Source organism: Callithrix jacchus, chromosome 19 (assembly GCF_049354715.1).
Source record: "Callithrix jacchus isolate 240 chromosome 19, calJac240_pri, whole genome shotgun sequence".
Taxonomy (NCBI): domain Eukaryota; kingdom Metazoa; phylum Chordata; class Mammalia; order Primates; family Cebidae; genus Callithrix; species Callithrix jacchus.
Genome location: NC_133520.1, coordinates 6,098,772 through 6,110,803, shown reverse-complemented (window position 1 = coordinate 6,110,803; position 12,032 = coordinate 6,098,772). Strand labels below are relative to the sequence as shown.

Sequence of the window (12,032 nt, the reverse complement as noted above, 5' to 3'; positions counted from 1 at the left end):
CTGATTAGCTCATCTTGTGAATTTTTAAATTCAAATTCTATACTTCTTAGTTCTTGAAATGTGTCTTTTTTTTAAAAAAAGTTTTCATTTATTTTTTGACATCCCCTGTTTATTATGATTCTATTCCTTTAAGTCCTTGGAAGTATTTATAAAAGCTATTTTTAAATTTTTTTCTGCTATTCGCAACATCTGGATCATCTCACAGACTTTTTTTTTTAATAGACTGCCTTTTCTCTTATGGTTCACATCTTTCTATCTCTGTGCATATCTGATAAAATTTAATTTTATGCTGGACATGTGTAGGTGATAATTATAGGGAATCTGGATTACGCTGGCTTCTTTTAAGGATATTATGTTTTGTGTGGCATGCAGCAGCTTAATTAGTGGTAAATTTTTTGGGTCATGTCAAATTTGGTATTATTCATTTTCAGTATGAGTCTTATTTGGTTTTAAATCCAGTCCTAGCATATTCCCCTTACTTTTTGTGTGGTTCTTTCTCCTAAAACTTGGTTCTGGATTCTCAATTAAGTGCTCAAGGTATTAGTGAAATTGCTGCATTGCTGGGCTGGAAATCTAATGTCTCCCAGCACTCCGTGACCTTTAGTATCACTCTTCCCCTTTCCTTTACAGCAGGCAAGCTCTGCTACATCTTGCAAGATTTCACTAGCACATCTGTATCCTCAGTGAATTTCCATACAGACTTTTAATATTACCCCCTTCTCTCTCTCTCTCTCTGTCTCTCTGTCTCTGTCTCTCCTTCTTTCTCTCCTCTCTTTCTCCCGTCTCTTCTGTCTCTGTCTCTTGCTCTCTCTCTCTCTCTCTCTCTCTCACACACACACACACACACACACACACACACTGAGCTCAGATATTCTAGCCTACAAAATTTCAGTAACTTCAACAATCTTGAACTCTGATAATTTCCTCCTCAACTCAGCAAGACCACCACTTAATACTTGAGTTTCTCCTTCCTGATTATAGAGTTCCCCTGTGTGTTTTGTGCTTATGGACCAGTCACGTGCTGCCTGTTTATCAATGCCTTAAACGGTTGCTTTAATTAGTTATTTTTAGTTTTTACTCTTTTGTGACAGGAAGGCAAGGCAAGTACCAGGTACTCAATCATGGTTCAAAGTGAAAGTACTAACTTCCTTACACACTTTTCCATCATTCGTGGAGACTCTCATTGAACAGGCCAAACTATAGAGAAATTCTATAGTGTCTCCTTTATTGTCCTTATAAAATAAAGACTGTAAAATATCTCGTTAATAATTTTTATGTTGATAATGAGTTGAAATGATAATATTTTGCATAGATTTGGTTAAATAGAACATATTATTAAAATTAAGATTACCTATTTTGTTTTAACTTTTTAAATGTGACTTCTAGAAAATTCGAATTGCATATGTAGCTAACACATTTCTATTCTACAGCATTGTTCTAGGGACTCAGTGAGAAATAAGCAAAATCAGGTCATGTTTAGATGCTGTATTTAATTGTTCTGGTTGGACGTCATTCACTGATCCTCTTATGTATTCCATGCCATTTCACATTCCACATGGATTTAGAGAGCAGTTAACTTTCATATCAGAATACTCTTCTCTTTTCTGTGTCAGTTGCTCAGTATCCACACTTGAGTATAATTTTCATAATGGTATTTATGTTCCTGTTTCTAGTTTTATACAACATGTATCAATTAAAATACTGATGATCCAGGAGGTTTTGTCTCAATGTATGATGTATAACAAATCAGCTGTGATTGTATGATATTCTCAGATCTGTATTTTTCATTCTCAGTTCTCAGTGTCTCCTCTAGGAGGCGCTTTCAATCTTCTAACCACGGCTTGGGAGGCTGTTCTGGTCTTGCTGACCTTAGTAAGAAGAAAACAGTTTTCCAGTGAAGGTACTATCTAAAAATGTCTCCTTTTTGTAGAAATCATTGGTTTGCCATCAAACAATTCTTGTTGCATCATCAAACATCTTTTTTGGCTATAACAGCTTGCAATTTTATTATTTAATCGTTTATACAACATAAATGGGCAATCTTTCTATGTAGTATCTGATTTCCTTCTCAAAGAAACATTATGAAGTTGTGACTTTAGCCTCAATTCACTAGAAGAGAGCTCTGACACTCAGAAAAGCTAATGGCTTGCCTGTAGTCACATAATTAGACTTCTGATTCCTAGCCAATGCTTTTGACTCTATTCCCCGCCTCCACTGTTTCCCTGGTAAGGAAGTAATTCATATCTGAAAATTAAATGGACAAAGCCAAACTGTGGAAATCGAGTTGTATAGGCCTCACCTGGAATCTGTTCCACATTTGGTTCAGAGCACCAAATATTTGACTTCTGAGGAAACGGTGCCAAGGTAAATTAGGTGGAGCCGGAAGCAGGAACTTACATATATGTCTGTATATTAGTAGCAATTTCAGATGTTTGAGTTTCTTTCTTTGTATAATAGAAATTGGAATAATATTTGCCAGCACTAGGCAAATAGTACATGCTGGTAGACCTTACATTATAGATGACTCATTCCCAATAGATCATATCTTTTGACATAACTTTTTAATTGTTAGGAGGGATTTTACACTACTAACCACACCCAACACAAATCCCTGTTATTACTGACTCTCAGAACAAAGTACTTGCATAAATTTCCCTGCAGTTATATCATTCCTTTACTTAAAATCTGATAGCTTTCTATATTTTATTCTATTAAATCTAAATTCTCATGCTTGATTTTCAAGGGCTGTTATAATCTGACCCATCCTTGCTGCCCAAACTTGTTTCCTACTTTTCTAATAGAACACTTGCACTCTAGTTAGAGTAGGTCTCCTTGCCGTCCTTCAAACAAGTTGCTTTCTGCTCCTGCTGTGTCTTTTCTTGTTTTCTTCATTTGCCCTATCCTCTCTGTTTAGAATCTAAATTCTATGAATTCACTAAGGCTCAGTTCAGATTCCATCACCATCACTTACTTTCCTCCTTCTTTTAACTCGTTAGTGCTTAGAATTTGTACTAAAACACATTTGAGCACTTACTGTGTGGCAGGACAAGGTTCTTTTTATGCCCCATCCCCTTATTCTTACAAGAGAAGTAACTGGCATTATCAAGAGAGGCTTGTTTATCTTTTAGGAGTTCAATTCTGGAATTAGTATATCAAGTGAAAATATCTTTCAAAAATAAAGTCTTTTCAATGAATGATGTTAAGACAACCAGATATCTAAGTGCATAAGAATTAAGCTGAACCGTACTTCATACTACGTGTAAAAATTAACTCAATATAGTTCACAGACCTAAATGTAACAGTTAAAACCATAAGACTCTTAGAAGAAAGCATAGGGGTAAATCCTGGAATAGGCAATGGTTTCTCATCTGTGATACACAAAGAACAAAAGAAAAGAACAGATAAATTAGACTTTATCAAATATAAAGCTCTTATGTTTCAACGTTTACCATCAAGAAAATGAGGAGACATTACATCAAAAGAAAATTTTTAAAAATTGAAATGATAAACCCAGCACTTTGGGAGGCTGAAGCAGGTGGATCATGAGGTCAAGAGATCAAGACCATCCTAGTCAACACAGTGAAACCCCTTCTCTACTAAAAATACAAAAATTAGCTGGGCATGGTGGCGCATGCCTGTAGTCCCAGCTACTTGGGAGCCTAAGGCAGGAGAATTGCTTGAACCGAGAAGGCGGAGGTTGCAGTGAGCAAATATTGCACCATTGCACTCCAGCCTGGGTACAAGAGCAAAACTCTGTCTCAAAAATAAAATAAAATAAAGACAGAAAGAACAGAAGAAAATATTTGAAATTTATATATGTGATAAGGGACTTGTATCTAGAATATACAAGGAACCCTTACAATTCAATAACAAAAAGATAAATAACCCATTTTGAAAATGGGCAAAGGATTTGAATAGACATTTCTCCAAAGAAACTATTCAACGGCCCATAAGCAAATGCAACGATACTCAACATCATTAGCTAGTAGAGAAGTATAAATCAAAACCACAATGAGACACTACTTCATACTTAATAGGTTGGCTATAATATAAAGGAGATGGATAAATTAACAATGATGGGAAGAAACCAGCATAAAAAGGCTGAGAATACTAAAAATCAGAATGCCTCTCCCTCTAAAGAGGATCACAGTTCCTCATCAACAAGGGAAGAAGGCTTGATGGAGAATGAGTGCATCCCATTAACAGAATCAGGCTTCAGAAGATGGATAATAAGAAACTTCTGGGGGCTAAAAGAACATGTTGTAGCACAATGTAAAGAAACCTAAGAATTTTGAAAAAAGGTTTGATGAAATCCTAATGAGAAAAGACAACTTAGAGAGGAATATAAGTGAATTAATGGAACTGAATAACACAATACAGAAACTCTGAGAAGTATGCACAGGTTTAAACACTCGAGTTGTTCAAGCAGAAGAAAGGATATCAGAGTTCGAAGTCCAACTTAATGAAATAAAACAAGAAGACAAGATTAGAGAAAAAAGGATAAAAAGGAATGAGCAAAGTCTCCAAGAAATGTGGGACTATGTGAAAAGACCAAATTTACGTTTGATAGGTGTACCTGAATGTGACAGAGAGAATGAATCCAAGCTGGAAAATATTCTTCAGGAAAATTTTCCTGAACTAACAAAGCAGGACAATATTCAACCCCAGGTAATACAGAGAACACTACAAAGATATTCCTCAACAAGAGCAACCCCAAGGCACATAATCATTAGATTCACCAGGGTTGAAATGAAGGAGAAAACACTAAGGGCAGCCAGAGAGAAAGGTCAGGTTACCCACAAAGGGAAGCCTATCAGACTTACAGCAGATCTCTCAGCAGAAACTCTACAAGCCAGAAGAGAGTGGGAGCCAATATTCAACATCCTTAAAGAACAGAACCTTCAGCCCAGAATTTCATATCCAGCCAAACTAAGCTTCACAACTGAAGGAAAAATAAAATCTTTTATGAACAAGCAAGTAATCAGAGATTTTATTACCAGCAGGCCTGCTTTACAAGAGCTTTTGAAAGAAGCATTACACATAGAAAGAAACAACCAGTATTAACCTTTCTAAAAATATACCAAAAAGTAAAGAGCATCAACATAAAGAAGAATTTACATCAATGAATGGATAAAACAGCCAGTTAACATCAAATGGCAGTAATCCTAAATTTAAATTGACTAAATCCCCCAATCAAAAGATACAGCCAAAACCCAATGGTATGCTGCATCCAGACCCATTTCACATGCAGGGATACACAAAGACTCAAAACAAAGGGATGGAGAAAGATTTACCAACCAAATGGAGAGCAAAAATAAATAAATAAAAAGCAGGAGTTGCAATTCACGTATCAGATAAAATAGATTTTAAAGCAACAAAGATATAGTGGTAAAAGGATCAATGCAACAACAAGAGCTAACGATCCTAACACCCAGATACATAGAGACTTAGACTCAATGAGACAGAAAATTAATAAGGATATCAAGGACTCAAACTCAGATCCAGAACAAGTAAACTTAATAAATATTTATAGAGCTCTCCACTTTAAATACACAAAATATACATTCTTGTCAATACCACATCACACCTACTCATAGGTTTAAATGAAATATTGATTGGCCATTATTAATACCCATTTTTTAAAAAATAAAGCAACATTTCCATTCTCTTTCTTTTTCTTCCTCTTTCTTCCTCTCATTCACTCCTTTTTTTTCCCCTTCTCTCAAAAAATGAAAAAAAGAAATCAACTTGTAGACCTCTAGATCCAGGTCGGCAATGTCTCTCTCATTGCCTGATTTCCTTCCTTCCCTTCTCTCCCTCCCTGCCTCCCTCCCTTCCTCCTTTTCTCCCTCCTGCCTTCCTCCCTTCCTTCCTTCCTACAAAATATATATATATATTTGAGAATAACAGGTGTTGGCAAGAATGTGGAGAAATGGAACCCCCATATGTTGCTGGTAGGAATATCAACTGGTACAGGCACTTTGGAAAATGGTCTAGCAGTTCCTCAAGAGGATAAACAAAAAATTACCATATGACCCAATAATCTACCCCAGGTATATAACCAAGAGCAGTGAAAACTTTTATCCACACAAAACCTTGTCCACCAATGCTCATAACAGCATTACTCCTGAAAGCAAAAGATGGAAACAACTCACATGTTTGTTCAACTGAAAAGTTAATAGATAAAATATGGTAGGTATATCAATACAATGACAATTAAAAAGGAATGAAATAATGATACATACTACAACATAGGTGACCTTGAATGCATTATTTTAAATGAAAGAACTTGGCTGCAAAAAGCCACATATTGTGTGTTCCATTTAGATGACATTTTCAGGATAGAAAAATCTATAGACACAGAAAATAGGATGCCCAGGGCTGGAAGAGATGGGAAATAAAGGATTGACAGATGAAGTGTACAGGGTTTCTCTTTGGGATGATGGAAATATTCTAAAATTAATTGTGTTGACGGTTGCAATCTCTGACTATACTCACAACTATAGAACTGTACACTTCAAGTGGGTGGATTATCTGGTATGCAAGTTGTGGGTCAATAAAGCTGTACCCTCCAAAAGGCTCCCATGTCAAAAAGCATATTTCTAAATATGTAAAATAAAGCAAGACAAAATAAAATACATTTTCACATGCACGAAAGCTGAAATAATTCATCACTGTAAGATCTACAATTCAAGAAATGTTGAAGCCCTTCAGGCAGAAAAAAATGCCAGATGGAAATCTGAATATACAAAAAAGAATATAGAATGCCAGAAATGCATATATGTGGGCAAGCATAAAATATTTTTCTATTTAAAATATAAAAACATGTTTCTTACTTAAAAAAAATCTCTTTAAAAGATAATTAACTATTTAAATCAAATGATATATCATGAAATATATAATATATGTACATTAAAATGAATAACAACAAAAGTATAAAAGCCGAAGAGGAGAAATAGAAATAAACATCCTAAACTATAGATGAAGTGATAAAATATTCCATGAAGGTATACGGTAAAAAATTAAAGATATACATTATAAAACCTGAAGCACTGGAGATGGGGAGAAGTGATCAGATACTTTTTAAAAATTTATTTTTATTAAGACAGGGTTTCACCACGTTGGCCAGGCTGGTCTCAAACTCCTGACCTCAGGTGATCCACCCGCCTTGGCCTCCCAAAGTACTGGGATTACAGGTGTGAACCACCACACCCAGCCAAAGTGGTCAGATTCTGAATGTATTTCAAATGTTTATGCTGAGTCAGCCAAAAAAAAAGAATGTATACTGTATGTCCATTTATATCAAATTCTAGATAATGCCAACCAATGGGCAGTGACAGAAGGTTGTCTGAAGACAGCTGGGAGAAGGGAGGGAGGGATTATAAAGGAGCATGAGAACTCTTTCAGAGGGGATGAATATATTAATTATCTTGATTGTGGTAATGGTCGCATGGGTGTAGACTTCTGTCAAAAATTATCAAGTCGTACACTTTAAACGTGCAATTTGTTGTAGATTAATTATACTTCAATAAACCTATTAAAAAAAAAAGACATGGGATTGTCTGATGGATTGGACTCAGGTGTGAGAGAAAAGAGGTCAGGATGGTTTGTATGTTTTTGGCTTGAGCACCCAGAAAATAGGAATTAAATTGTCATTCTTATTCCTATCTCAGATAGGGTAGACTGAAAGGAACAGAGTTTGAGGAAAAAAATAAGAGTTTGGTTTACAGCAGATTGTTAGAGATGCCTGTTAGAGACATCTAAGATATTCAAACAAATAAATGCACAGTAGAAAAGAAGAATTAACGGGAATACTACTTGGATGGAAAGTGCTTGTCCATGACCTTATCAAATGTATATTTTCTCTGGACGGCACTGCTTACATTGGCCCAATGTCTCACGGCTCCTGCAGACAAAAATGTGTGAGCATCTGTTTACCGTTTTTTCCTTATTCAATATAATGGATTGCACAGACAAGCCACATTGTTTCTTCTTGCTTTTAAGTAATATGATTTGTTGGAGAGAGTAGCTGCTGAGTTTGTTGTCAAGGTTGATGAATAACCTTAGAGATTGCAACGAGAAGCTCTTGGTCACAGACAAATGCCAAGTTCTTCACTCAGGGCTGGGGCATTGTAGCTACTCTTCCCTGGGCTGACCCCACCCCCTTTTTAATTGCACATATAATCCCGTTATAGTATGATTTAAACAAGATTTTCCTCCCCTACTCAGAAAGTACAAAAATTGCTTGTTGTTTGATGGAGGCTCTGCAGAGTTGTGATTAAAAAGGAGCATACCACCTGCATTTGAATCTTAGCTCCATCACTCACTAGGTGTTTCAATGCCTTTAGGTGGTCCTCTCTGAAATGGGGATCAAAATAGTACCTACTACTGTAAGGTGCTGTTTTGTGAAGATTGAATTAATTTAATTTATACGTGTAAAGACCCTAGAATAACAACTGGGCACAAAGCACTCAATAAATGCTTTTAACTCGTTTTCCCTGCTCTGACATTTATTGTTTAGGCGTTTTCATGTCAGTTGGTTTTCCCTAAGTCGTGGACTTCTTTAGACAAGGCCCTCTCCCACACCACCCTGGATGCTTTATCCAATGTCTGGCACAGGGTTGGGGAGCGCAGCGTTGGGGGACCCAAACGGGCAGAGAAGGAGTCACGCGGAGGTTCTGTGACGGACTGGGGCAAAGGCAGCTGATTGGATGTGGGAGAACGACAAGAGTTCTGGTTGCCAAGGCAGCGCCAGAGGAAAACACTTCGGGGTGAGGACTAGGCTGTCGACAGTCCCATTCCTGGAGGTCTCCCTCAGTCCTTCTGGTGGTTCCCCGCATCCCTCTTGAAGTCCCTGCTGACGTGTCAGTCGGGAACTGCTCAGACCTTCTTGGGCGCCGCCAAGGGGCGGCGCCCGGCTTTCCACCCACCGCCGGCGCTCCGCCCCCGGCCCCCTCCTCGGCGTCACCGGCTCCCCGAGGTGATCACAACATGGCTGCGGCGCCTTGGCTGCTCTTCTGGCTGCTCCTGCTCGGGCCGCAGTGGCGAGTGCCGGGCCAGCCGGACCCCAGCACTGGCCGGCGCTTCTCGGAGAACAAACTCTGCGCAGACGACGAGTGCAGCAGTGAGTGAGCCTGCGAGGCGGCCGGCCCCGGGGTCTCCGAGGCGGCGCTGCCCGGCTTGTGCGGGGACTGGAGCTCTGCAGCCCACCCGGCCGGCCCCGGGGTCTCCGAGGCGGCGCTGCCCGGCTTGTGCGGGGACTGGAGCTCTGCAGCCCAGCCTGCCGGCTCCGGGGGTTTCCGAGGCGGCGCTGCCCGGCTTGTGCGGGGACTGGAGCTCTGCAGCCCAGCCTGCCGGCTCCGGGGGTCTCCGAGGCGGCGCTGCCCGGCTTGTGCGGGGACTGGAGCTCTGCAGCCCAGCCTGCTGGCTCCGGGGGTCTCCGTGGGCAGCGCCGCCCGGCTTGTGCGGGGACTGGAGCTCTGCAGCCCACCCGGCCGGCTCCGGGGGTCTCCGAGGCGGCGCTGCCCGGCTTGTGCGGGGACTGGAGCTCTGCAGCCCGGCCTGCTGGCTCCGGGGTCGCAAGCGGGGCGCGCGGGAGGCGGGGGTGGGCTGGCTGCGGGTCCCTGTGTCTGCCTTCTCCGGCTGAGCCGGAGCCACTCAGGCCTGACCGTGGGGGCTGCACCTCCCACTTGTTGCCAGCGTGTTATTTTTCCTCTGCCGAGACGGGGGGTTGCTCGCAGTGGTCCCTGGTTTCCCCAGGAGTAGCTCACAGCGTCCCTTCCCCACCCCGCCATCCGCCTGGGCTCCGAGGGTAGCTGTGGTTGCGCGTCGCGCTACTGGGCTCCCCACGCCGCAGCCAAACGCTTTATTGCTCGCGCCGCGGGGACCTCGGTGGGTGCAGTACCCCGGGAGATGGGCTAAGGGCTCGGTGGGCGTTTTCCCAGTGGCAGGTTGATGGTGGGGCTTCTCTGCAAAGGCTTTCTGGGGCTGTCCCTTTGCCCTTTCGCTTCACTGGGATTTGGGCTTAGCCTTTTGAACAGGAATTGGGAGTTTAGGTTTGGGACGAGTCCGGAGTCCAAGCACTAATTGTATTCCGAGGTGTCTACCCCGACTTCATTTCTGTGCTTGGAAGCCTTTTTGCAGACTGCTAGGCAGGGCAGCAGGAAGGCCAAAAGCTTTCGCTCTGCAAAGAGGCCGAGGATCTGCACCGGCCACCTGGGACCGGCAGCCTCCTCCTCTGTGCGCAGGAAGCGGAATTGCTCTCCAGTCCCGGATTGGAGGTGGGCGGTGGGGAGATCTTCAGGCTCAGATAAAGAGGGTTATTACAGGAATGATACTAAATACCCCAAGGGTCTCAAAAGCCAGCGTAGGTTTAGACTTAGCCACTTGGGTGTTGAAACCTCTTCTCTGTGTTCCTGGTTCCCCAAACCAGGATCACTCTTAGAGCCTTTCAACTGGTCTCAAACAACCTTGTAACTTAACAGCCACTGTGGAAACGGTTTTTCATACATTGTTAAGTAATGCCTATAGAAAAGTATTCAATTTAGAAAGGCCAAGAACCCTATAGTTTAGCTATTTATATTCAAATTTGTTATCCAGACCAAATTTCATAATTTGAACTGTCTGTATCTCTACACCACTAATAAAGAAAAGAGATGTCTAATGAGCGTGAAGCCATTCCTAGAGGTAACCCTGTGGCTGATGTGAATAAGCTGTCAAAAGCAGAACGACTGCCATGATTTTTCCCTTTAGTTTTCTTCGAGCAAAACCACGCTGTTATCCATTTGCTGTTGGCGGTGGCAAGATAGTTGGTCTTCTTTGCTTGCAAGCATGGCCCTGCCTGGGTTCATCAAAACAGGTTACCTGGAGAATCATCACATCACTGATGCTTCTCCAGTACTGAGGCCTGATGTTAGAAGAGCTCACGGTTGTAACATAACTTGAGAAATGGTGTGTGTTCAAGCAGAGGAAACCAGATATAACAGGCATCAATAGGAGCAGCGTCTGGATGGGTCTGTGTTGTGTTGTATGAAGTGTTTTGTAATCTGAGTGTGTACAGTGTCCTTGTGTGCTATTCAAATAGCTGTTCCACTTGTATGCTGGCCTCTGATGTGTTATGCTAAATCCTCTATGGTCTATTCTAAGGGAGAGCAAGAAAATCACTGCCATTTCCGATTTTGATCTTATTCCCAATCTTAAATTGTCTGTGGCCTTAAACCTGGCCTCTCACTCAATAATGTCTGAACTACGAAGCTGACATGTTGGAAAATAATCAGAGGCTAGCTTCAAAAAACAAATAACTCCCTCCAAATCTATATGTTTGTATAGCCATTTAAAGACACGTTTTAAATGTATTCTATTGCAAATTGGCTTTTGAAAAAAGTCTTATTTCCATTTTCCTTCATTGTCTCTGCTATTTAAATATAGTTATTGTCCATTTTGTCTTACATGGGAAACTGTTTATGTGGCCACAGAAAGAAAAGTACTGCTTTACAGTTTCTAGATCAAGCATGATTTAAGCGTGCATTCTAAGCATGAAGGGAATTACTGACCTATTCTCATAGTTTGCTTAGTCCTGGCCACATGCGATGTTGACTTTTGATTTTGTTTATAGAAGCATATACATAAGGGTATTTTTTCTTTGTTTTGAAACTTTCTTAATGTTACATGCAGTCAACATTATTTACTTTCAGAAAATATTGCCTTGTGGTGTAGTTGAATCTATAGTAGGGTGTGGTAGATATCCTTTTCCATTAATCTATCCAGACACTGTACAGAGAGAAAAACTTGGCTGCCAGTGAAACTGACAGTGTTTACTGCCACATAGTAGCGGTTTCAGCCACTTGAAGGTAGAGCCTTTTAATGGTTAGTTCAAGTTAACTGGCCTCTTGGGAGTTCCTGGGTACTCTGGTTCCCTATTACCTCTTCAGGTAGCCATGCTGAAGCTAGCCATCATCTGGGCTTGCACTTGCCAATTTGCAAAAGGAAGCTCTTTATGAATATGAAACAGAAAAGATTGAGGAACTGGAAAG

At 40.9% G+C, this 12,032-nt stretch overlaps 1 protein-coding gene across 8 annotated transcripts in view; it reads left to right on the top strand.

Moving 5' to 3' along the window:
* Positions 1-12,032, top strand: part of MIA3 (MIA SH3 domain ER export factor 3) — a 71,111-nt gene that overhangs the window by 926 nt on the left and 58,153 nt on the right. For 5 of the 8 annotated variants that reach the window (XR_008477904.2, XM_054248044.2, XM_035280644.3 and 2 more), the window contains exon 1: positions 8,983-9,124. The exons of 2 other annotated variants lie outside the window; for them this stretch is intronic. Coding sequence is in view for 4 of the 6 variants with exons in the window: in XM_054248044.2 (XP_054104019.1) it covers positions 8,992-9,124 (133 nt within the window). In the remaining 2 variants the exon portion in view is untranslated. Of the gene's footprint in view, positions 1-1,794; positions 1,901-8,982; positions 9,125-12,032 lie in introns of those variants that run through there. One more of the 8 variants, XM_054248043.2, reaches the window with a different exon arrangement.